At 47.1% G+C, this 26,831-nt stretch overlaps 1 protein-coding gene across 1 annotated transcript in view; it reads right to left on the reverse strand.

The window, feature by feature from the left end:
- Window positions 1-26,831, reverse strand: part of DCDC2B (doublecortin domain containing 2B) — a 94,110-nt gene that overhangs the window by 46,167 nt on the left and 21,112 nt on the right. The window contains exons 2-8 of the mRNA XM_063954243.1: window positions 25,449-25,506; window positions 21,026-21,090; window positions 5,215-5,346; window positions 4,991-5,125; window positions 4,820-4,859; window positions 2,583-2,651; window positions 2,332-2,482 (exon numbers count right to left, since the gene is read on the reverse strand). Coding sequence (XP_063810313.1) covers window positions 2,332-2,482; window positions 2,583-2,651; window positions 4,820-4,859; window positions 4,991-5,125; window positions 5,215-5,346; window positions 21,026-21,090; window positions 25,449-25,506 — 650 coding nt within the window. The remainder of the gene's footprint in view (window positions 1-2,331; window positions 2,483-2,582; window positions 2,652-4,819; window positions 4,860-4,990; window positions 5,126-5,214; window positions 5,347-21,025; window positions 21,091-25,448; window positions 25,507-26,831) is intronic.

The following is a 26,831-nucleotide window of genomic DNA, read 5'->3' on the forward strand; positions in this document are numbered from 1 at the left end:
CTATCACCCCTGCACCTCTCATTCCCTGTATCGCCCCTACACCTCTCCTTCTCTCTATCACCCCTGCACCTTTCACTCCCTCCTTCCCTGTATCACCCCTACACCTCTCTTTCCCTCTATCACCCCTGCACCTTCCCCTTTCTCCTTCCTTGTATCACCCCTACACCTCTCCTTCCCTCTATCAGCCCTGCACCTCCCACACTCTCCTTCCCTGTATCACCCCTACACCTCTCCTTCCCTCTGTCACCCCTGCACCTCTCACTCTCTCCTTCCCTGTATCACCCCTACACCTCTCCTTCCCCGTATCACCCCTGCACCTCTCACTCTCTCCTTCCTTGTATCACCCCTACACCTCTCCTTCCCTGTATCACCCCTGCACCTCTCACTCTCTCCTTCCTTGTATCACCCCTACACCTCTCCTTCCCTCTGTCACCCCTGCACCTCTCACTCTCTCCTTCCCTGTATCACCCCTACACCTCTGCTTCCCTCTATCACCCCTGCACCTCTCACTCTCTCCTTCCCTGTATCACCCCTACACCTCTGTTTCCCTCTTTCACCCCTGCACCTCTCACTCTCTCCTTCCCTGTATCACCCCTACACCTCTGCTTCCCTCTATCACCCCTGCACCTCTCACTCTCTCCTTCCCTGTATCACCCCTACACCTCTCCTTCCCCCTATCACCCCTGCACCTCTCACTCCCTCCTTCTCTGTGTTAAAGTCGTGTACATAGTCGCAAATTATGTAGTCCAATCCGATCGTGTGGTTCCAAAGCACCAAGAGCTATTTATTCCATAATCATAAAGTATAAGCACCGCCAATTACATACTCATGGACAGCCCTATACAGTTTTATACATTTCTCAATGGACAAGGCTATGACATTACAACTGTAAACAGGCTACATTAATGGTCATCATTCATAGGGGGAAGGGTCAGGACATCCCAAGTACTCAACATCCCATATGTCACTTTTCTGGCCTTTTGTCCCCTGGAGTCATTGTCCTGCCACAAGTATGCCCTTAGGGTCTCTCTTGTAAACCTGTATAATCTGGTTAGGTATCGCATACTTTAAATAAAGTTTGAATGTGAGAACTTTGTATCGATCATATTTAATAGCTACATGGTGTGATCATTTCCACAGGGTCACTAGATAATTCCTTTTGAGATATGGAACAGAATAAGTCCAAACAGTACATAGTTTGCGTACGGAGGTAATAAAGAGCGTCTTTCTTACTCTCAGTTGCAAATCCCTTTTAAATGTACCAATGTTATATACTGCATTTACAAGTCATAACCATAACCATTATCAATCTTAGTATAACTTGCGGCCTGTAGGAAAATGCAAATATGTTGCAATCGCACGCGACCGAATCGCACACAATCCAATTGCATACAATTTAATCTGCACGATTTGGGACCTGTATTTGCACCTATCCCCCAATCAGCCCTAAACAACTCCTTCCCTCTCTCACCACTACACCTCTCTCTCCCTCCCTATAGAAGCAGAGCTGCTGATTTCTATTTCCTGAGATTCTCACTGCCAGGCAAGTGGGCAGGGACAGCTGAAGGCTTCAAGTGTAAAAAGATCCCTCTCACCTCCCCTGTGCCATTCTCCTGTCCATGCGTCAAGACATAGTGGATGGAGGACGCGGTCTCAGGTCCCCGTGTTGGCGGGTCTATGGACCAGGGTGGCACTAAAGACAATTGTCAGCATTCCTGGCAAACGCTCAGTGTAGAAATGAATGCACTGAGGGGTGCTTCCAACAGTCTGCACAGCTTTGAGTCAGCTTCACAGCTGTGCAGGAAAACTGCTAATCAATAATAGAATTCCTAGAAACCAGGATCCCGGATGCAGCTCTCCCTTCTCAGGATATCCTCAGACTCTCAGCACACCTGGCGCTGCCCTGTGCACTGCACCATGCCCCTGCTTCAGCCTCTCTCTTGGGTCCTCACAGTCACAACTTGCATGGACAGATGGCTGCGGAGAGGCCTTGACGGTGGGGCTGGTGAGATCAGCAGCATCATCCGGGGAAGGGCGCATCTGCGTAAGGAGGGAGGAGGCGCAGACACTGGGAGAGGAGGTGTGCTGGCTGCTGGAGCCCAATGCAGGGAGTACTAGTGTCACTGCTGCTATCCGCTGTCCTGATTACCTTTGATATATCAGGCTGCAGTGCTCGAAGTGGCAGTATGCTATACTGCTGTATATCGCCCCACTTCAAACACTGGTAATGACAATATACAATATAAACATAAAATGCAAATAAGACAGGGCTATAATGAACAGTTTAACATGATTGTGCCATATTATAGTGCCAACTAAGAAGGTACTTACCTCTGGTGTCTTCCTGGTTGGGCCTATGTTTGCGGGTTGGACGTACCCTGACTGGCTTGGCATAGAAGACAGAATCCTCTTCTCTGGCTGGCTGTTTGGCACTAGACAAATTCAGAGCTGTACCTGTGGAATGAACCCTGCGACTGTCAACCTGAATAATAAAGAATGTAGATAATGCATTACAGCTATCCATAGCCCACAAAAATCCACACACTTTATATTTCAAACCCATTAAAATGAACCTTACTTACTTGAGTTGGAGACTCATTAAGAGCAGAGTCACTGACTCCATCTTGTGAAACACTATATACTTTACCAGCCTAAAAAATAAGAGAGCCATACATAAATTGGCTTGTTATGTTTATTATTCTTATTATAGTAATCTGCAGTTAAAACGAGGAAGTGGTTTTATCTAGATTTAGCTTTTAATGATTTTAGCCATTTGTTATTGTTCTTTGTTCTTTGAAACTGTATTGTTATTTATTCTTTGAAACTTGTACATTTTTACAACAGAGTACCACCAGGTCAGTCTAATACATTCATTTTTGTGCCAAGAAGTGAATTTGACATTTACAATTTTAGTCCTAAGGAAACCTCCACAGCACAATAACAGAGACAAGATCCTTATCAAAAAGAATGTGAATCACTACTCTTAATGGCGATTTTGATTAATGGCCAATTTGATTGTAAATATGTATGTATAGCAACATTTCCAAACACCTATGTACAACTACGACATTAGATAGCTAACATAAATTCATTTATCATGCACATGCTTGTCATACTCTGCCACAGATGTGTGTGCTAAACATTTTTTTTTTTCATTAAGAAAGAAACAACATAAATGTATACACAGTATTTGTCTCGTGGCATGAAACAATAACCAGAGTTAGTAAGTAAAAAATGACCCTAGTTATGGCTACAAAGAAATGTCACTGATGGTCCAAACAATCCTGTGCAATGGTTGATTTATATTAAAAGACAGCCTAGTTTCCAACACCCAACTGATATAGCCCAAAATAGAGGTCATATAGTCACAAAAGAGGATGCTTGTAATCAGTGCTTTTATTATCTGATAGTACTCAATGGTACAGGAAATGTGCACCTGTTATGAGCCACGGCAGTGACTCATTCCTGTTTGCATTTTGCTCATGTATTTTATGTTATATTTCTGTTTGCATGCCAGGATTTCTCATGTTCTTGTTTTGAGTACTGTTGTTGGCCGTCTGTGTAATTGCAGCCTGTTTCCTATGTGTTCAGTCTCACCTGTCAGTTATTAGGCCATTACCTTGTGCCTGGCTTCCAGCTATCCTGATTGGGGCGTGCTTCCTTTATTACTCAGCTGGCCCTGCATCCAGAGCTGGTGATAGAAGTAGGGTTTTGTACCTGTATGTTCCTGGTTAGCTTCCTGCAAACCTGTTCCTGGTCCCTGTCAGCTCGTTGGAGATCCTGCCTGTGTTGTGCTGTGACCTGGAGACTTTGCCTGATCGATTCTTGACCAGATCTTGCCACCCCATGTTCAGGTTTTTGTGGAGTATCCACGCTAACAGTTCTTTGTATATATTTATATCTTTAACATCCCTGAGCATTGTTGCTCTCACTGTTTATTTGCTTATAACATTTAAAACCATTGTTGGTCTCATTATCACTCGTGCATTGGTGTTGCAGGGTTAGTTAGTGTTCCCCTTACTCGCAGTCTCGGGTGGTGCCTTGTCACTTGCTAAGACCAGGGGGGGCATCGGAGTTTGGGTGGACCTAATTTACCCATTCAAACGCAGCTGCCGTGGGCATAAGAACTTTAGCACCGCAGGCACCATTCGACCACTAAGAGGGGTAACGGAGTCAGGGGTAGAGCACGAGTTGCTGCCAACCTCAAACCAAGCTGCAGCTTTACCGGTGAGTACTGGAACTTCCCAGTGGTCGCATACTCCCCTGAGTTCCAGGTACTCAATTCCTAATAGCACCGTTTCTTTCTGGAAACAGGAAGTTCTTTCTGCTGTCATTACGGGTTGGGTACGGGATCCCGGCGGTCGGGATCCTGGCGGTCAGGATACAGACGACGGGATCCCAACCACCAGAATGCCAGCAGGGTGGTGAATGCAACAAAGCCCCTTACGGGCTCGCTGCGCTCGCCACAGGTTCTATTCCAACACCTTGGGTGTCGTGGACACCCAGGAGTGGGAATAGCTGTAACGGCGCTGGGGATCCCAGTGCCGATATTCCGACTGCCGGGATCCTAACTAGTATACTTTAAAATTCCTTCCTGTAACCTGCATGATGAGACCAGTCAATTACAGATCAGAGAGACACTTACCTGGCCATAGTGCCTTCAGCAGGTCTACTGAGCATCGGTATATTTCTTCATCGCTTGTGATCCAACAAATTATTTTAATATATTTCAGTCTCACTGCCACAGTAAGCCATCATTAAAAAAACAAAATACACCCAAGGAATTTCTCCCTCTCCCTCTCTCCCTCCATCTGCTTACCGTAACTTTTGGAATCCTGCGCTTTACACCAGGGCGATTCCTAAAGCACACATAAGATGGCTCAGGTTTAACCAATAAAAGTATACCATGATGAAAATTCTTATTAGAGAGAGAAAATATAACAGGAAGGAACATTTTGGAGAATATGGAGAAATTGTGTAAGTGCTGTACTTGTTTCTTCCAGGTGGAGTGAGGAGTTCTTCATATGGGAGGCATTTATATTTCTCTGACCCAACAGCAACATAATATTCACCAGACACCAGCTCTGCTCCACATGAGATAGAGACTCCATCTAGAGTGCACAACCTGGAGAGAGTTACATGCACCAGACATAGGGATCAGAACATAGACTGAAGACACACACTCCCTATTTTGTGGCCATATACTACACTTACTTTCTAACAGCTCCACTGTAGAGATGGGCCTTTTCAGTCAGCAGGGTTAGGACCAGCTCCCACTCTTTCTGGATGCTTAGGGGTATAACAACCCTGACAGGTGGGGTCATTAGATCTCCATTACGGAAAACACTGTTAAAGGAGTAAACTAGTAAGACTAGAAAATGATGAGGGGAGACAAATAATGCATAATAGATAAATATGAAGCAGTAAAAATAGAGAAGAGAGTCAGTGGTGATGTTGCCCATGGCAACCAATCAGCATTGAAGTAACATTTAGGGGGAGATTCAAATGTTTGAAAAGTCGGTTGGGAGTCTATTTTTTCCTGTCTATTAGATAGGAAAAAACAGACTCCCAACTGACTTTCTCTGACGTCCTAGTGGATGCTGGGTACTCCGTAAGGACCATGGGGTATAGACGGGCTCCGCAGGAGACTGGGCACTCTTAAAAGAAAGATTAGGTACTATATCTGGTGTGCACTGGCTCCTCCCTCTATGCCCCTCCTCCAGACCTCAGTATCTGTGCCCGGCCAGAGCTGGATGCACCCTAGGGGCTCTCCTGAGCTTCCTAGAAAAGAAAGTATTTGTTAGGTTTTTTATTTTCAGTGAGATCTGCTGGCAACAGACTCACTGCTACGTGGGACTGAGGGGAGAGAAGCGAACCTACCTGCTTGCAGCTAGCTTGGGCTTCTAAGGCTACTGGACACCATTAGCTCCAGAGGGATCGAACACAGGCCCAGTCCTCGGTCGTCCGGTCCCGGAGCCGCGCCGCCGTCCCCCTTGCAGAGCCAGAAGAACGAAGAGAAGTTGAAAATCGGCGGCTGAAGACTCCGGTCTTCATTAAGGTAGCGCACAGCACTGCAGCTGTGCGCCATTGCTCCCTTAGCACACCACACACTCCGGTCACTGATGGGTGCAGGGCGCTGGGGGGGGGGGGGGGGGCGCCCTGGGCAGCAATTAGATTACCTTACTTGGTGAAAAGCACATAATACAGTCTGATAAACTGTATATGTGCATTAACCCCCGCCATTAAAGTACATAAAACAGCACACCGGCGCCATTTTCTCTTCACAGCTCAGCTGGAAGGAAGCTCCCCAGGCTCTCCCCTGCAGTATCCTGGTACACAAAGGGTAAAAAAGAGAGGGGGGGGGACATAAATTTAGGCGCAAAGCTGTGTATATAAGCTGCTATAGGGGAAAAATCACTCAGTATAGTGTACATCCCTGTATTATATAGCGCTGTGGTGTGTGCTGGCATACTCTCTCTCTGTCTCTCCAAAGGGCCTGGTGGGGGAACTGTCTTCAAATAGAGCATCCCCTGTGTGTGTGGTGTGTCGGTACGCGTGTGTCGACATGTCTGAGGTAAACGGCTCCTCTAAAGAGGTGATAGAGCGGATAAGTGTGTGGGAGGGTGTCTCCGTCAACAACGCCGACACCTGTTTGGATATGTGTAAGTGCTGAGGTAAAATTATTGCACAAAAGGTTAGGGAACAGAAAGGAAATCTTCCCTGGTCTGTCCCTATGTCACAGAGTCCTTCAGAGTCTCTCTATGTTCACTATCCAAAATAACAAAGTATCGACACAGAGTTTAACTCCACTGTCAACTACGATAATGCAAAGTTACAGCCAAGAGGGCTAAAAGATATTCAATATATGATTATTGGAATAAAAGATGATTTGCATATCACTGATGACTCATCTGTCCCTGACACGAGAGTACACATGTTAAGGGGAAGAATGCTGAGGTAAATTTCCCTCCTCTCATGAGGAAAAAGAGCAGGAATCTCCAGACAAGAGACGGCAGCTTCCCACAAGAGAATTCTCAGGCTGTATCCTTTCCCCACTAGGGCCAGGATGTGTTGAGAATCTTCCCCTTGGGTGTCCTGTTTGCACTAGCTATTCTCAGGGATCCTGCAGATAGTGTGCACATTCTAGTATACTACCCAGACCGGCGATTGTGTCGGCATGGGTTTATAGCGCTGTGGCAGCGTGGACAGGTACCTTATCAGCAGAGATTGAGACCCTAGTATGCATATAAATATTTTAAGATGCTGTCTTAAGTGATAGATATATAATTATAAAGCATGCCCAAAGGGACATGAGTATACTGGGTCATAGAGACAAAAGCTATGTCGATTTCTGCTTGACGTGTCCTGTAGAATATACATTGGACAGATGATGCCGACTTAAGAGGCATATGGAAGGCTGAGGATTGTGTGGAGAAAGGTTCTCGTGCCTGTTCTCCACAGCTATAGCTGGTAATTCTGATATTTTGCCTTATATTCCTGCACAGCCTAGGAAAGCACGACATTATTAAATGCAGCTTTTCGAATAAAGAAACAAGAAAGTCTGACGTGCGTCCTTTCTTGTCAGAGCCGGGGGCAGAGGAAAGAAGCTGTACAACACAGCTAGTCCCCAGGAACAGAAGTCCTCCCCGGCCTCTACAAAAATCCACCGCATGTCGCTGGGGCTCCACAGGCGGAGCTAGGCCCGGTGGGGACACGCCTTCGTAAGTTCAGCCACAAGTGGGTTCACTCCCTGTTAGATCCCTGGGCAATAGAAATTGTATCGCAGGGATACAGGCTGGACTGTGAGAAGATGCCCCCTCACCGAGGACCCGGCGGGCTTCCCCCCAAGAGAGGGAGCCAGTGTTAACTGCAATTCGTAAATTGTATCTTCAACAGGTGGTGGTCAAGGGTCCCCTCCTTCAACAAGAGGGTGTTATTATTCGACCATGTTATAATCCCGAAACCAGACGGTTCGGTTAGACCCATATTGAATTAAAATCCCTGAACATATACCTGAAAAGGTTCAGGTTCAAGATGGAATCGCTAAGAGCGGTCATTGCAAGCCTGAAATGAATCGGGACATAAGGGATGCATACCTTCGTGTCCCCATTTATCCACCTCATCAGGCGTACCTCAGAATTGCGGTACGGGATTGTCATTACCAATTTCACCAAGGTAATGGCGGATATGATGGTGCTCCTGCGGAAGCAAGGTGTCACTATTATCACATACTTGGATGATCTCCTCATAAAAGCGAGATCAAGAGAGCAGTTGCTGGACAGCGTATCACCTTCTCTGGAAGTGAAACGGCAACACGACTGGATTCTATATATTCCGAAGTCGCAGTTGGTTCCTACAGCTCATCTGCCTCGCCTAGGCATGATCCTAGACACAGACCAGAAGAGGGTTTATCTCCCGATAGAGAGAGCTCAGGAGCTCATGACACTGGTCAGGAATCTATTGAAAACCAAAACAGGTGTCAGTGCTTCACTGCACTCGAGTCCTGGGAAGGATGATGGCATCATACGAGGCCATCCCCTTCGGCTGGTTCCATGCAAGGACAATGGAACTTACTGGACAAGTGGTCCGGATCACATCTTCAGATGCATCGGTTAATCACCCTATCCCCCAGGGCCAGGGTGTCTCTACTGTGGTGGCTGCGGAGTGCTCACCTTCTCGAGGGCCGCAGATTCGGCATTCAGGACTGGGTCCTGGTGACCACGGATGCAAGCCTCCGGGGGTGGGGGGCAGTTACACAGGGAAGAAAATTCCAAGGTTTGTGGTCAAGCCAACAGACTTGCCTTCACATCAATATCCTGGAACTAAGGGCCATATACAACGCCCTAAGTCAAGCGGAGTTCCTGCTTCGCGACCAACCGGTTCTGATCCAGTCAGACCGCAGGGGCTCATGTAAACCGCCAGGGCGGCACAAGGAGCATGGTGGCGAGGGTAGAAGCCACCAGAATTCTTCGCTGGGCGGAGAATCAAGTAAGCGCACTGTCAGCAGTGTTCATTCCGGGAGTGGACACGACCTCCACCCGGGAAAGTGGTGACTTCATCAGGAAGTCTTCACGCAGTTTTGCAAATTGATGGAAACTGCCTCAGGTGGACTACATGGCGTCCCACCTCAATAAAAAGATAAAAAAGGTTTTACGCTGGGTCAAGGGACTCTCAGGCGATAGCTGTGGTCGCACTAGTAACACCGTGGGTGTTCCAGTCGGTCTATATATTCCCTCCTCTTCCTCTCAGACCCAAGGGCTGAGAATTGTAATAAACGGAGGAGTGTGAACAATATTCTTTGCTCCGGATTGGCCAAGAAGGACTCGGTACCCGGAACTGCAAGAAATGCTCTCAGAGGACCTATGGCCTCTGCCTCTCAGTCAGGACATGTTGCAACAGGGACCCTGTCTGATCCAAGACTTACCGCGGCTGCGTTGGACGGCATGGCGGTTGAACGCCGGATCCTAGCGGAAAAGGGCATTCCGGATGCAGTTATTCCTACGCTGATAAAGGCTAGGAAAGACGTGACAGCAAGACTTTTTCACTGTATATGGCGAAAATAGGTTGCTTGGTGTGTGTCCGGGAAGGCCCTACAGAGGAATTCCAGGGGGGTCGATTCCTGCACTTCCTACAGTCAGGAGTGACTATGGGCCTAAAATTAGGATCCATAAAGGCCAAGATTTCGGCCCTATCCCTTTCTCTCTCAAAAGTAACTGGCTTCACTGCCTGAAGTTCGGACGTTGTTACAGGGGTGCTGCATATTCAGCCCCTTTTGTGCCTCCAGTGGCACCTTGGGATCTTAACGTGTGTTGGATTCCTAAAATCCCACTGGTTTGAGCCACTTAAGACCGTGGAGCTAAAATATCTCACGTGGAAAGTGGTCATGCTTTTGGCCTTAGCTTGGACTAGGCATGTGTCAGAATTGGCGGCTTTGTCATGTAAAAGCCCATATCTGATCTTCCATATGGAAAGGGCAGAATGGAGGACTCGTCCCCAATTTCTCCCTAAGGTGGTATCATCGTTTCATTTGAACCAACCTATTGTGGTGCCTGCGGCTACTAGGGACTTGGAGGATTCCAAGTTGCTGGACGTAGTCCGGGCCCTGAAACTTTGTTTCCAGGACGGCTAGAGTCAGAAAAACTGACTCGCTATTTATCCTGCATGCACCCAACAAGCTGGGTGCTCCTGCTTCAAAGCAGACTATTGCTCGCTGGATCTGTAGCACGATTCAGCTTGCACATTCTGCGGCTGGACTGCCGCATCCTAAATCAGTAAAAGCCCATTCCACGAGGAAGGTGGGCTATTCTTGGGCGGCTGCCCGAGGGGTCTCGGCTTTACAACTTTGCCGAGCTGCTACTTGGTCGGGTTCAAACACTTTTGCAAAATTCTACAAGTTTGATACCCTGGCTGAGGAGGACCTTGAGCTTGCTCATTCGGTGCTGCAGAGTCATCCGCACTCTCCCGCCCGTTTGGGAGCTTTGGTATAATCCCCATGGTCCTTACGGAGTACCCAACATCCACTAGGACGTCAGAGAAAATAAGAATTTACTCACCGGTAATTCTATTTCTCGTAGTCCGTAGTGGATGCTGGGAGCCCGTCCCAAGTGCAGACTCTCTGCAATACATGTATATAGTTATTGCTTAACTAAAGGGTTATTGTATGAGCCATCTGTTGAGAGAGGCTCAGTTATTGTTCATACTGTTAACTGGGTATAGTTATCACGAGTTGTACGGTGTGATTGGTGTGGCTGGTATGAGTCTTACCCTGGATTCCAAATAGAGATGAGCGGGTTCGGTTTCTCTGAATCCGAACCCGCCAGAACTTCATGTTTTTTTTCACGGGTCCGAGCGACTCGGATCTTCCCGCCTTGCTCGGTTAACCCGAGCGCGCCCGAACGTCATCATGACGCTGTCGGATTCTCGCGAGGCTCGGATTCTATCGCGAGACTCGGATTCTATATAAGGAGCCGCGCGTCGCCGCCATTTTCACACGTGCATTGAGATTGATAGGGAGAGGACGTGGCTGGCGTCCTCTCCGTTTAGAATTAGAATAGATTAGAGAGACACTTGATTTACTAATTTTGGGGAGCATTAGGAGTACTCAGTAGTGTGTACAGTGCAGAGTTTTGCTGATAGTGACCAGTGACCACCACTTTTATTTATAATCCGTTCTCTGCCTGAAAAAAGCGATACACAGCACACAGTGACTCAGTCACATACCATATCTGTGTGCACTGCTCAGGCTCAGGCCAGTGTGCTGCATCATCTATATATATTATATATCTGTCTGACTGCTCAGCTCACACAGCTTATAATTGTGGGGGAGACTGGGGAGCACTACTGCAGTGCCAGTTATAGGTTATAGCAGGAGCCAGGAGTACATAATATTATATTAAAATTAAACAGTGCACACTTTTGCTGCAGGAGTGCCACTGCCAGTGTGACTAGTGACCAGTGACCTGACCACCAGTATATAATATTAGTAGTATACTATCTCTTTATCAACCAGTCTATATTAGCAGCAGACACAGTACAGTGCGGTAGTTCACGGCTGTGGCTACCTCTGTGTCGGCACTCCGCAGCCCGTCCATAATTGTATATACCAGTGACCTAACCGTGGTTTTTTTTTCTTTCTTTATACATACATACTAGTTACGAGTATACTATCTCTTTATCAACCAGTCTATATATTAGCAGCAGACACAGTACAGTGCGGTAGTTCACGGCTGTGGCTACCTCTGTGTCGGCACTCGGCAGCCCGTCCATAATTGTATACTAGTATCCAATCCATCCATCTCCATTGTTTACCTGAGGTGCCTTTTAGTTGTGCCTATTAAAATATGGAGAACAAAAATGTTGAGGTTCCAAAATTAGGGAAAGATCAAGATCCACTTCCACCTCGTGCTGAAGCTGCTGCCACTAGTCATGGCCGAGACGATGAAATGCCAGCAACGTCGTCTGCCAAGGCCGATGCCCAATGGCATAGTACAGAGCATGTCAAAACCAAAACACCAAATATCAGTAAAAAAAGGACTCCAAAACCTAAAATAAAATTGTCGGAGGAGAAGCGTAAACTTGCCAATATGCCATTTACCACACGGAGTGGCAAGGAACGGCTGAGGCCCTGGCCTATGTTCATGGCTAGTGGTTCAGCTTCACATGAGGATGGAAGCACTCAGCCTCTCGCTAGAAAACTGAAAAGACTCAAGCTGGCAAAAGCACCGCAAAGAACTGTGCGTTCTTTGAAATCCCAAATCCACAAGGAGAGTCCAATTGTGTCGGTTGCGATGCCTGACCTTCCCAACACTGGACGTGAAGAGCATGCGCCTTCCACCATTTGCACGCCCCCTGCAAGTGCTGGAAGGAGCACCCGCAGTCCAGTTCCTGATAGTCAGATTGAAGATGTCAGTGTTGAAGTACACCAGGATGAGGAGGATATGGGTGTTGCTGGCGCTGGGGAGGAAATTGACCAGGAGGATTCTGATGGTGAGGTGGTTTGTTTAAGTCAGGCACCCGGGGAGACACCTGTTGTCCGTGGGAGGAATATGGCCGTTGACATGCCAGGTGAAAATACCAAAAAAATCAGCTCTTCGGTGTGGAGGTATTTCACCAGAAATGCGGACAACAGGTGTCAAGCCGTGTGTTCCCTTTGTCAAGCTGTAATAAGTAGGGGTAAGGACGTTAACCACCTCGGAACATCCTCCCTTATACGTCACCTGCAGCGCATTCATAATAAGTCAGTGACAAGTTCAAAAACTTTGGGTGACAGCGGAAGCAGTCCACTGACCAGTAAATCCCTTCCTCTTGTAACCAAGCTCACGCAAACCACCCCACCAACTCCCTCAGTGTCAATTTCCTCCTTCCCCAGGAATGCCAATAGTCCTGCAGGCCATGTCACTGGCAAGTCTGACGAGTCCTCTCCTGCCTGGGATTCCTCCGATGCATCCTTGCGTGTAACGCCTACTGCTGCTGGCGCTGCTGTTGTTGCCGCTGGGAGTCGATGGTCATCCCAGAGGGGAAGTCGTAAGCCCACTTGTACTACTTCCAGTAAGCAATTGACTGTTCAACAGTCCTTTGCGAGGAAGATGAAATATCACAGCAGTCATCCTACTGCAAAGCGGATAACTGAGTCCTTGACAACTATGTTGGTGTTAGACGTGCGTCCGGTATCCGCCGTTAGTTCACAGGGAACTAGACAATTTATTGAGGCAGTGTGCCCCCGTTACCAAATACCATCTAGGTTCCACTTCTCTAGGCAGGCGATACCGAGAATGTACACGGACGTCAGAAAAAGACTCACCAGTCTCCTAAAAAATGCAGTTGTACCCAATGTCCACTTAACCACGGACATGTGGACAAGTGGAGCAGGGCAGGGTCAGGACTATATGACTGTGACAGCCCACTGGGTAGATGTATGGACTCCCGCCGCAAGAACAGCAGCAGCGGCACCAGTAGCAGCATCTCGCAAACGCCAACTCTTTCCTAGGCAGGCTACGCTTTGTATCACCGCTTTCCAGAATACGCACACAGCTGAAAACCTCTTACGGCAACTGAGGAAGATCATCGCGGAATGGCTTACCCCAATTGGACTCTCCTGTGGATTTGTGGCATCGGACAACGCCAGCAATATTGTGTGTGCATTAAATATGGGCAAATTCCAGCACGTCCCATGTTTTGCACATACCTTGAATTTGGTGGTGCAGAATTTTTTAAAAAACGACAGGGGCGTGCAAGAGATGCTGTCGGTGGCCAGAAAAATTGTGGGACACTTTCGGCGTACAGGCACCACGTACAGAAGACTGGAGCACCACCAAAAACTACTGAACCTGCCCTGCCATCATCTGAAGCAAGAAGTGGTAACGAGGTGGAATTCAACCCTCTATATGCTTCAGAGGTTGGAGGAGCAGCAAAAGGCCATTCAAGCCTATACAATTGAGCACGATATAGGAGATGGAATGCACCTGTCTCAAGTGCAGTGGAGAATGATTTCAACGTTGTGCAAGGTTCTGATGCCCTTTGAACTTGCCACACGTGAAGTCAGTTCAGACACTGCCAGCCTGAGTCAGGTCATTCCCCTCATCAGGCTTTTGCAGAAGAAGCTGGAGGCATTGAAGAAGGAGCTAAAAGGGAGCGATTCCGCTAGGCATGTGGGACTTGTGGATGCAGCCCTTAATTCGCTTAACAAGGATTCACGGGTGGTCAATCTGTTGAAATCAGAGCACTACATTTTGGCCACCGTGCTCGATGCTAGATTTAAAGCCTACCTTGGATCTCTCTTTCCGGCAGACACAGGTCTGCTGGGGTTGAAAGACCTGCTGGTGACAAAATTGTCAAGTCAAGCGGAACGCGACCTATCAACATCTCCTCCTTCACATTCTCCCGCAACTGGGGGTGCGAGGAAAAGGCTCAGAATTCCGAGCCCACCCGCTGGCGGTGATGCAGGGCAGTCTGGAGCGACTGCTGATGCTGACATCTGGTCCGGACTGAAGGACCTGACAACGATTACGGACATGTCGTCTACTGTCACTGCATATGATTCTCTCAACATTGATAGAATGGTGGAGGATTATATGAGTGACCGCATCCAAGTAGGCACGTCACACAGTCCGTACTTATACTGGCAGGAAAAAGAGGCAATTTGGAGGCCCTTGCACAAACTGGCTTTATTCTACCTAAGTTGCCCTCCCACAAGTGTGTACTCCGAAAGAGTGTTTAGTGCCGCCGCTCACCTTGTCAGCAATCGGCGTACGAGGTTACATCCAGAAAATGTGGAGAAGATGATGTTCATTAAAATGAATTATAATCAATTCCTCCGCGGAGACATTGACCAGCAGCAATTGCCTCCACAAAGTACACAGGGAGCTGAGATGGTGGATTCCAGTGGGGACGAATTGATAATCTGTGAGGAGGGGGATGTACACGGTGATATATCGGAGGGTGAAGATGAGGTGGACATCTTGCCTCTGTAGAGCCAGTTTGTGCAAGGAGAGATTAATTGCTTCTTTTTTGGGGGGGGTCCAAACCAACCCGTCATATCAGTCACAGTCGTGTGGCAGACCCTGTCACTGAAATGATGGGTTGGTTAAAGTGTGCATGTCCTGTTTTGTTTATACAACATAAGGGTGGGTGGGAGGGCCCAAGGACAATTCCATCTTGCACCTCTTTTTTTCTTTTCTTTTTCTTTGCATCATGTGCTGATTGGGGAGGGTTTTTTGGAAGGGACATCCTGCGTGACACTGCAGTGCCACTCCTAGATGGGCCCGGTGTTTGTGTCGGCCACTAGGGTCGCTAATCTTACTCACACAGTCAGCTACCTCATTGCGCCTCTTTTTTTCTTTGCGTCATGTGCTGTTTGGGGAGGGTTTTTTGGAAGGGACATCCTGCGTGACACTGCAGTGCCACTCCTAGATGGGCCCGGTGTTTGTGTCGGCCACTAGGGTCGCTAATCTTACTCACACAGTCAGCTACCTCATTGCGCCTCTTTTTTTCTTTGCGTCATGTGCTGTTTGGGGAGGGTTTTTTGGAAGGGCCATCCTGCGTGACACTGCAGTGCCACTCCTAGATGGGCCCGGTGTTTGTGTCGGCCACTAGGGTCGCTAATCTTACTCACACAGCTACCTCATTGCGCCTCTTTTTTTCTTTGCGTCATGTGCTGTTTGGGGAGGGGTTTTTTGGAAGGGCCATCCTGCGTGACACTGCAGTGCCACTCCTAGATGGGCCCGGTGTTTGTGTCGGCCACTAGGGTCGCTAATCTTACTCACACAGCTACCTCATTGCGCCTCTTTTTTTCTTTGCGTCATGTGCTGTTTGGGGAGGGTTTTTTGGAAGGGACATCCTGCGTGACACTGCAGTGCCACTCCTAGATGGGCCCGGTGTTTGTGTCGGCCACTAGGGTCGCTTATCTTACTCACACAGCGACCTCGGTGCAAATTTTAGGACTAAAAATAATATTGTGAGGTGTGAGGTATTCAGAATAGACTGAAAATGAGTGTAAATTATGGTTTTTGAGGTTAATAATACTTTGGGATCAAAATGACCCCCAAATTCTATGATTTAAGCTGTTTTTTAGTGTTTTTGGAAAAAAACACCCGAATCCAAAACACACCCGAATCCGACAAAAAAAATTCGGTGAGGTTTTGCCAAAACGCGGTCGAACCCAAAACACGGCCGCGGAACCGAACCCAAAACCAAAACACAAAACCCGAAAAATTTCAGGCGCTCATCTCTAATTCCAAATCCTTTCCTAGTAATGTCAGCTCTTCCGGGCACAGTTTCCCTAACTGAGGTCTGGAGGAGGGGCATAGAGGGAGGAGCCAGTGCACACCAGATATAGTACCTAATCTTTCTTTTAAGAGTGCCCAGTCTCCTGCGGAGCCCGTCTATACCCCATGGTCCTTACGGAGTACCCAGCATCCACTACGGATTACGAGAAATAGAATTACCGGTGAGTAAATTCTTATTTTTCAAACATTTGAATCTCCCCCTTAGAATTTGTATACTATAAAATTATACAGAGCTGCTGATTGCTTGCCATGAGCAACTTCTCCGCTCTTTTCACTGCTTAATGAATAGACCCCTTAATCTCCTACTATTCAGTCATTGCTAACTTCCACCAGAGAGACGTTTCAGGATTACATGACAATTTCAAGTATTAGCTCTCTAAATTCATACTTCGTAGTCATTTCTCCAGTGGTTTTGATCTGCTATAATAAGACAATTAGGTTTAAATTGAGTTGGGCTTAAAATACATTTCTTTTTTTTCTATTTTTTTTTCTTATTCTCGCCACATTAATCACTCTACTTAAATTTCTTGTAGTTGCTTATATCAGGCATGTCCAAACTGCGGCCCTCCAGCTGTTGAGAAACTACATATCCCAGTATGCCCTGGCACAGAATGCTAACGCTGTGTCAGGGCATGCTGGGATGTGTAGTTTCTCAACAGCTGGAGGGCCGCAGTTTGGACATGCCTGCTTATATGGTTTTTGTTACAGATAAAGTAGTACATCAGCAATTACTGGCCCCCCAATATAATGCAGGGGAGTTGTTGGACCACTAATAAAGCTCTGATGTAGGAAAGTCCAAAGATCTTTCTCTATAAGGGTCCTTACAGGTCCAGAAATAAAGGGTTCTCTCTCCATTTGGAGAGGTCCCAAAGACTTTGAGACCCTGGAACCGATTTATAGTTGGTAGCAAACAAAAAATAGAGTGTATTTGCACAATGTCAAAACCGTATTGCACTGCAGGTAGGGTAGATTTAAAATATGTAGCAAGACCATATTTGTCAAGGTAGTGAGTGGAGCTAGGGGTTTGATGACAATCACATCATAGTGGCCCCGCCCCCACTATACAATACTGTGCTTACAGGCATTGTTAAGTGGGGGCAGGGCCACAATCCAAGGTAAATCACACCATCAGCCACCTGTACAGCCCACTTCACTCTGGAAGTGGGTGGCCGTACTTGGGTTACTTGCCCACCCAATTTTCGAGAGCCTCCCAGAAAATCCGGTAGAGTAGGCAAGTATAATTGTGATTGGAAGGGTGTGTCCTATGTAAACTCTACATAGGACCCCCTCCTCTCCGGCAGCTAGTAGGCTCTGGCATAATACCAGAGTCTACTGCACAGGTCTCTGGGAACACTGCGCCCATTATAAAAACGCCTATGGCTGTCAATTGTAGGCTACTTGCAAAAGTTAATGTATGTGCACCCCTGGCACTGCAGCATGGTTTGTCCAGGTGCACAGTCAAGGTGCATACACACTGGGCGTTTTTGCCCAGCGTGTATGCACAGCGATGATCGTTAAACATCACTGGCAGGAAAATAGCTCAGTGCATACACACTGAGCTATTTTCCTGTGCCCAGCGATGTTGCGGGAACACGCCCGGCCATACACACTGGCCGAGTGTGAGCTCAAAGTATCTCAAAATGCCAAAAGTGAGCTACTTTGAGCTCAAAATTACCCAGTGTGTATGGGCCTTTACTTGCTTTCCCAAATCTGAATCAGCCCATTGCACTTTTTTGGACTGCAGAAACTGACCAAGAATCACAAGCCATTATATAAAACCAAACAAAAATACTCAAAACAGCAGCTGTATGCAAACTGGAAATATTGCTCTTCATACGTGGCTGTATATACACATATAGAAACACAATTCTCCTGACCTGCCCATCTCACTCTGAATTATACTACAAATAAATACCTGTGTAGTTGCATGCATGACTGTTGTCTTGTTGCATTTTCTTCTCCCAGCACTTCCGTTTTTCCTGGATTTTATTTTAAACTGTTCATGGTGTTGGTGAGTAGTAAGCATTGCTGCTTATCAGCACAATGGGCATTAGTTTGATTTCAGCCATGGCACGATCTTTGTTAGAGAGTGAGTGTGTTATGTGTACTAGGAAATGTTTACTGTAAGCTACAATGGGCCTAATTCAGATCTGATCTCTGGGCTGCGTTTTTTGCTGCCCTGCGATCAGATAGTTGCCGCCTACAGGGGGAGTGTATTTTTGCTGTGCAAGTGTGCGATGGCATGTGTAGTAGAGCTGCAACAAAATGAGTTTGTGCAGTCTCTGCGCAGCCCAGGACTTACTCTTCCAGTGCTATTAAATCCTGCTGATCGGGTCCGGAGCTGACGTCAGACACCCTCCCTGAAAACGCTTGCGTTTTTACAGACACTCTCTGAAAACGGTCAGTTGCCACCCACAAACGGCCTCTTCCTGTCAATCACCTTGCTAATGCCTGTGCGAATGGTTCCTTCGCACCATCCCGTTGCTGATCGGCAAAGCTCGTTGTAGCGGTCCGATGCACCAGTGCATTGCGGTATATACGCATGCGCAGTACGGATCTGATCGTCCGCTGTGTGAAAATGCACAGCAGCGATCAGGTCTGAATTACCCACAATGGGACAAGGACTGATGTGAATGATTCAAAATTATCTGGAACGCTCTGTGTAACATCCAATTAAAAAAAATTACTTAAAGATTAAGAAGTTGATTTTTAATTGGAAACAAAGCAAAAAGAAAAAGGAAAAAAAAAGCAGGTAACTATGCACCTGGACAAACTAAGTTGCAATCCAAGAGGCGGAAGTACATTTGTTTTTGCACGCAGGATAAATACTTGCTGCTTTTGACAGCTTTATTTTTACACTGCAATATAGATGTATGGACACGCCCCAATCACATCTAAAGCCCCACACACAATATCAATATATCCGATGTATCAAATTTTTGCATTTCACTAATGATAACGATCCAATGCGCACTCCCGCAAGTCGTTTAATGTATCTTTAGATCTTCCCCGCTGCAGGGAAAATCTAAAGCTATCGTTAGGGACAGCATGTGTATTGCACTATATAGTGAGTCCGGGACTGCAGGGGAGCTACCGGAGAGTTCAAGGGAAATCTTTTTTGCAACTTTTGAAAGTCTTTCTAGTGTGTGGGCATCTTCCCTCTCTGCATAATTTAAATGTGCTCCACCTGCAGTGCTACATGGTTTTGCTCCTGAGTCTCAACTCAGAATCCACCTATATGAGCTGTATCTCTCTGCTTCAGGTAACTCATTCAGATCCCCAAACTCCACTGAGATTTTCCAAAGGGATCCAGAGAAATTACTGTGACAGAGAATGTATCCCTGTCAGCAGGATGTAGTTAATGTCCCAGCGGACAAGACTCCGATGGTCAGAATGCCAACAGTGGCTTTCAAATGGATCCTGACGGTAAGTACTAGGGTTAGGGTTATGGTTAGGCACTATGGGGACAGTTAGGGTCAGGTTGTGGGGGGGGGGGGGGTAGGTTTGCGTTTTGGGTTAGGCTGCAAGAGAGGATTGTTAGGATTAGCCTAAAAATACTCATCGGGATCTGTCGGGATTTTGAACCTTGTGATGACACTGTTGTCACTCTGACCGCCAGGATAGTGATACCAACCCCCAGTGGCGTCACACTGTTCTGGTGACACCCGGTGCGCACTCTGTTACCCCGGAATCCCGGAGACATCACTCAGGGGGCAACCCAGCATCCCCACAGTGTCAGCTCCTCCTCTATAACAAGAGCCGGGCGCTGCAGGAGAACGTCACACTGCAGTACCTGGCTCCTGTCAGGGTGGAGAAGCTGGCCTTTTGGTGTCAAACTCCCCACACCCACCCCGAGGGTGACACTTGGGTTCCCCCACCCCCACCCCCCTTCTCCCTTCTGATGGCACTGCCAACCCCTGTCATCATCATAGCCATTTTCATTAGCCAAAGTTCCACGTTGTTTGGTATCAAACTTATGAGAACGTAAATAAGATAAAGCATACCTGCTGTTTTGCAGCTGGAACAAAACAGGTGAATGCTTCAGTCTTTGACACATTCATCAAATAAACTCTTATATTTCATCTTATATGCACTGGTTGCTAATCAAGCTACACAATGATGTGGACTCTACACTAACTCCGCCACTATCACTGAGTTTCTCTCAAAGGGCGGGATTTACTAAAGGGAAAATGCGGTGAAACCCCCGTTTTACCGCATTTTCATATGTACTAACCCCCGACGGCCGCGTTTTCGCCCCATAGGGTATCGCCATCTTTTTATGGTGATAACCTATAGAAGCCTATGGGACTCTTACCGCCGCCGCCGGATCCCGCCGCATCCCGCCGCCGCTCACGACGACCCCCCCTTCTCCCCGGCATACCTGAGAGGCTGCTGGTGCGGCCCCCCTCCTCCTTCTCCCCCGCAGCACAGCCTTGTCTCCTTCCTGCTGCAGGGGGGAGGAGGAGGAGCCCGGGGACTCCCTGCGCACGTCACCTCCCAGGTCTGGGAGGTGACGGAGACCTCCGCTGACCCCCGCAGGCCACTGCAGACATCATCGCAGGGAGCCTCCTATACCGCATTGCGATACTAATTGCATATGTTAGTACATATGCGATTAGTATCGCTGCGGTAGTTGGCGAGGAGCGGCGATGTTTTATAGTACATCCCGCCCAAATACTGTTAATGGAAAACTTTAATCCCTGAAGCTTCAGAATATTAGAAATCGACAAAACAATACTCACTGAATGATACAAGGAAGGCGGGATTCCTCCCTCCAATGGCCAGCGACTTTTGGCTTGTGAGAAACCTAGGGAAACCATGATTAGGGTGGGAATATATTTCTGCATTCATTATTGTCTAGTAGATTTGGGTTACTCCACACACTATGGGGTAAATTTACTAGAGCTTCTAAAACAGAGAATTGGTGATGTTGCCCATAGCAACCATTTAGATACTGTCTATCATTTTCTAAAAGGCAATCAGATACTGTTTATCATTTCTCTATTGCCTTTTAGAAAATTGGTTGCTATGGCCAACATCACCAATTCTCTGTTTTAATTCACACGCTTCTCCGTTCTGAACTTTTGACTAACAGAAACAGAGGAAAAACAACTTTAAGCTAAAGGTACAGAGTTTGACAAACTGCGAGCCAACAGTGTGGATCATGTATGGAGCCAGCATGTAATAAAGTGGTAGAAACTTGGAATTTTGGGGGTAATTCCAAGTTGATCGCAGCAGGAAATTTTTTAGCAGTTGGGCAAAACCATGGTGGTCATTCCGAGTTGTTCGCTCGCAAGCTGCTTTTAGCAGCTTTGCACACGCTAAGCCGCCGCCTACTGGGAGTGAATCTTAGCTTATCAAAATTGCGAACGAAAGATTCGCAATATTGCGATAAGACATCTCTGTGCAGTTTCTGAGTAACTCGAGACTTACTCGGCATCTGCGATCAGTTCAGTGCTTGTCGTTCCTGGTTTGACGTCACAAACACACCCAGCGTTCGCCCAGACACTCCTCCGTTTCTCCAGCCACTCCCGCGTTTTTCCCGGAAACGGTAGCGTTTTTTCACACACACCCATAAAACGGCCAGTTTCCGCCCAGAAACACTCACTTCCTGTCAATCACATTACGATCACCAGAACGAAGAAAAAACCGTGAGTAAAATTCCTAACTGCATAGCAAATTTACTTGGCGCAGTCGCAGTGCGAACATTGCGCATGCGCACTAAGCGGAAAATCGCTGCGATGCGAAGAAATTTACAGAGCGAACAACTCGGAATGACCCCCCATGTGCACTGCAGGGGAGGCAGATATAACATGTGCAGTGAGAGTTAGATTTGGGTGGGGTGTGTTCAATCTGCAATCTAATTTGGAGTGTAAAAATAAAGCAGCCAGTATTTACCCTGCACAGAAACAAAATAACCCACCCAAATCTAACTCTCTCTGCACATGTTATATCTGCCTCCCCTGCAGTGCACATGGTTTTACCCAATTGCTAACAAAAATCCTGCTGCGATCAACTTGGAATTACCCCCTTTGTCCCATTTGTTGGAAAGACAAAACGTCCTTTCAAGACAGAAATCTGTTACTATTAATATATCTACACAAAATAGTTAGCCATTTCCCATCTTCCTAATAAAGAATAACAGTGAAAAGTGGCAAAATTCAGCAAGGCTGTGTGATACAAATGTTTACTAGCTCAAAACTCGTCACCCTCACAAGTTATTTTTAATCCATCCACAATCAAAATGATTAAAAAAGTTATCTAAAAACTGCAATTAATACATTGATGAACATAGTTCATAGGTGTCAAGCAATGGGATATTTTTTGTTTTGTTATTACAGTCCCCCTTGTTCCTATCTGTCATTTGGTAACAACATCTAACCCCCCCCCGCTACCCCCCCTGCTGTATTTTTATTTATTTATTTTTCTCAATACTGATACAACACTCCACCAGTCTGTTGTTGTTGTTTTTTTATTATTACTATTATCATTATCCTTTATATGGCGCCACAAGGAATCCCCAGCGCCCATAACAAAGTATGGAAAACTAGGGTTTAGATGCCATCAAAGGAAGTAGGGAGTACAGAGTATGAGCTAGTGTAAGTTGTACCCCTTTCAGACCGCCTGAAGGAGAGCCTGACATGGGAGCTCCCAGTGTGCGACCCGCCTCAGGTGCCCCGCTGCCACTGTCTGCAAACCGGCATGTTGCTGGATTCGAGATGTCAGCGGTTACGCGGCGGGGGCATGATCTCCAAGCGCACACAGTGAACGAGAAACGGGTCACATCGACCTGGCTCCTGTTCACACCGCACAGTGAGCCAGGTTGAAAATTAGTTCAACCCTGCTCGCGACCAGGGTTGAAATACCGGGTCACTCAACCTGGTTTCTCTTACATCCTACAGGATGATGGGGTCCATATTAGTACCATTGGGTATAGACGGGTCCACCAGGAGCCATTGGCACTTTAAGAGTTTGAGAGTGTGGACTTGCTCCTCCCTCTATGCCCCTCCTACCAGACTCAGTTTAGAAAATGTGCCCGGAGGAGCCGGCCACAGCTAGGGGAGCTCTACAGAGTTTTTTTTAGAGTATGTTATTTTACAAGGAGGCTGCTGGCAACAGCCTCCCTGCATGGAGGGACTGAGGGGGGGAGCAGTGTCTGGCCTGCGGGGTCTGAGCTACTGTCTCCGCTGACTGGATACTGAGCTCCAGAGGGGATAGATTGCTCCCCGCCGCAGGGAACGCTCACCCCGGCAGCATGCCGCCACCCCCTTGCAGAGCTGAAGTGTGGCGAGTGAGTCATCGGCTCCCTGGCAAGCGGGGAGCCGATGTGAAGATGGCAGCTATAGGGTAGGGAGCGCAGTACTGACTGCGCTCCGGGGGCTCAGCGGTACATGGTGCGGCGCTGTGAGGGGCGCCCTGAGCCGACGCCTTAAACCCTACACTGACCAGAAAGCCTGTCAAGGTCCTCGGATCTCAGCCAGCAGAAAATCCTCAGGCCAGTATAATATTGGAAGAGCAGGAAGACAGCGCCATTAAGGGGGTGGAGCTTCTCCTCAGAGCAGACCCAGCAGCGTTCAGCGCCTATTTCCTGCCTGCAGACACGCTGCCTGTGAAGAGCAGTCCCTCTAGTGCAACTCCATCTATCTGTATGGTACCAGGGGGTTGTTGAAGGGAGGGGAGGCTGTGTATAGACTGTGTCACCTATTAAGGGACACAGTAAGCGCTGGTCAAGGGTCTCCCTATACCTGTATAGCGCTGTGTGTGGGTTGGCTCCAATCTCTGTGTCTCTCTGCCATTCTTGGAGGGGAACTCTGCCCTGTACCCTGTGTGTATGTGGGGTGTGCAAGCAACCATATCTAGAGTCTCTGTCTCATATGCTGCAGAGGATATACCTTCTCAAGAAGATCCCATCCCATGTAATCAGGATTGCACTGTTGTAGCGCAGATCCCTGCTAGGGAACCGGAGTGGATAGCCTCTCTTAGGGGGGCTATTTCTCAGATTTCTGAAAGGGTTGCAAGGACTGAGCATGCAACTCAGCTATTGCAGTCCTCTATGGCAGTATGGTCCGATACTGCTCCCCCGGGGCGCCCTGCGGTACATTCTCACAAACGTGCTCTTGCCCAAATTACGCAGGATGACACGGATACCAATTCTGACACAGCAAACGGTGATGGGGATGTGTCATGGGGGACGACATCACTTGCTAAGGGGGTGTAGTTGATGATTGAGGCCATGCGGGATGTGTTAAATATTTCTGACATACCTGAGCAGGTTGAGGAGGCATTTTTTCACAGACAGTAAGAAAGCCCCGCTCACCTTCCCTGCTTCTAAGGAATTAAAAGCCATTTTTTTTAAAAAGCCTGGGAAACCCCGGAGAAAAAAATGCAGATCCCTAATAGGGTTCTGGTTGCCTTTCCCTTCCCGGAGGACGATAGAAAAAAATGGCAGTCCCGCCTATAGTTGACACCTCTGTGTACAGGCTGTCAAAACAAGTGGTTTTGCCTGTCCCGGGATCTACGGCGTTGAAAGACCCGGCGGATCGCAAGGTGGATGCTACGCTCAAATCCATATACACGGCTTCAGGTGCGATACTTCTGTATCCTTGATGAAAGATGTCTGAATACATCTGAAACGTTGGCATAAAGGTTTTGTGTCTGTGATGTTTATCTGAAAGTCCGAGGAGTGCGACCTATCAGTTGTTGTATTGGGAGAGGTTCTTTGCATTGGTATGCACCCAGGCTCACAAGTTTTTAGTGGATGGAGTGCTGGTCTGTTTGGACATATATTTATATATATATATATATATATATATATATATATATATATATATATGCCCGGCACTCCTGGTTCGTACAGAATTAGGTGCCTAGGTGGCCTCCGCAGTTGAGTATAAATAAAAGGAAAAAATAAGACAGTGGCACTCCAGAACTTAAAGTGATGCAATAGCCAAAATGTGTATTAAAAATCACACATCAAAAACCATCGTTTCAGGGCCCATAGCCCCTTTGTCAAGGTGTGTAAAACCTTAGGGCTGCGGGGCCCTAAGCGGCTGCTTAGCGGTAAATTCGCCACTGGCAGAACCCCAGGTACATTTCTGAGATTGGGTTAAATTTACATGTTTTGCATGAAAAGAGCTTTTATTAAAGTAGTTTCTTTTAACTTACCTGTTGGATGTCTTTAACTTTAGCAGCCACAGGTTGCTTGACATTAATATGAAGGTAACTGTGCCAATACATTAAACAAGAAAAGTTAGGTATGCAGGGTGCAGTTAATATCTGTACACCACAGAATATAGTAGTATTTTCTATTCTGACAACTAACTTTTTCATTCATGGTTAGTTCATCACAATTAGCGGCAGCTGCAGCGCTGACTACATTGTTCAGGGGTGGAAATGTTATGCACATATACACATACGTGCGTAGATGTATGTAGTATATGTGCTGGCGTGTGTCCAGGATTGGCAGCAGCCTCCGTGCAGAACCCGGTACTCGTCATTAGGATTCCCTTTCCTAAGCCCGCCCCCAGACTCCTGTGAACTAGCCAATGAGAGTCTGGGGGTGGGCTTGGGAGAGGCAGGCCTAATGCAGAGTCCCGGGTTGCGCACGGCGGCTGTGTAATACAGCGCCGCTGCTGATGCCGGACACACGCCAGCACATATATTACATACATCTACACATGTATCTTTATATGTGTTTAGCTTCCCCTCCCTGCACAAGGATGTTGGTGCTGCAGCCGCCCCTGACAACAATGTGACAAAGTTTTACAGTAATTGTAGTAAAAATGGTGAAAAATGTGAGTAAACTATAAATCTGTTGCCGTCTGCTTGCTACAACTGGTATACAAAATCTTTACTATGGGGTAAATTTACTAAGATGGGAGTTCTATTTAAGATGGGATGTTGCCCATAGCAACCAATCAGATTCTACTTCTCATTTATCTAGCACCTTCTAGAAGATAATACCTGGAATCTGATTTGTTGCTATGGGTAAGAACCCATCTTAAATAAAACTCCCATCTTAGTAAATTGACCCCTATTTGTCAAGGATAAAAATGGTATGCAGTATGTAATAGCATTCTTACTGCAGATTACTAAAAGGCAAAACCAGTTTTTTTTTCCGTTTTTACAAATGTCTTCTTTAAATCTGGACTAAAGGCTAAGGGTTATTCATGTTTGTTAGCAAGCCAAAAAAGTAAGCAATTGGGCAAAACCATGGGGGTAATTCCAAGTTGATCGCAGCAGGAAATTTTTTAGCAGTTGGGCAAAACCATGTGCACTGCAAGGGGGGGGGGGCAGATATAACATTTGCAGAGAGAGTTAGATTTGGGTGGGTTATTTTGTTTCTGTGCAGGGTAAATACTGGCTGCTTTATTTTTACACTGCAATTTAGATTTCAGATTGAACTCACCACACCCAAATCTATCTCTCTCTGCACATGTTATATCTGCCTCCCCTGCAGTGCACATGGTTTTGCTCAACTGCTAAAAAATTTCCTGCTGCGATCAACTTGGAATTACCCCCAATGTGCACTGCAGCTGGGGCAGATGT

Source organism: Pseudophryne corroboree, chromosome 2 (assembly GCF_028390025.1).
Source record: "Pseudophryne corroboree isolate aPseCor3 chromosome 2, aPseCor3.hap2, whole genome shotgun sequence".
NCBI lineage: Eukaryota > Metazoa > Chordata > Amphibia > Anura > Myobatrachidae > Pseudophryne > Pseudophryne corroboree.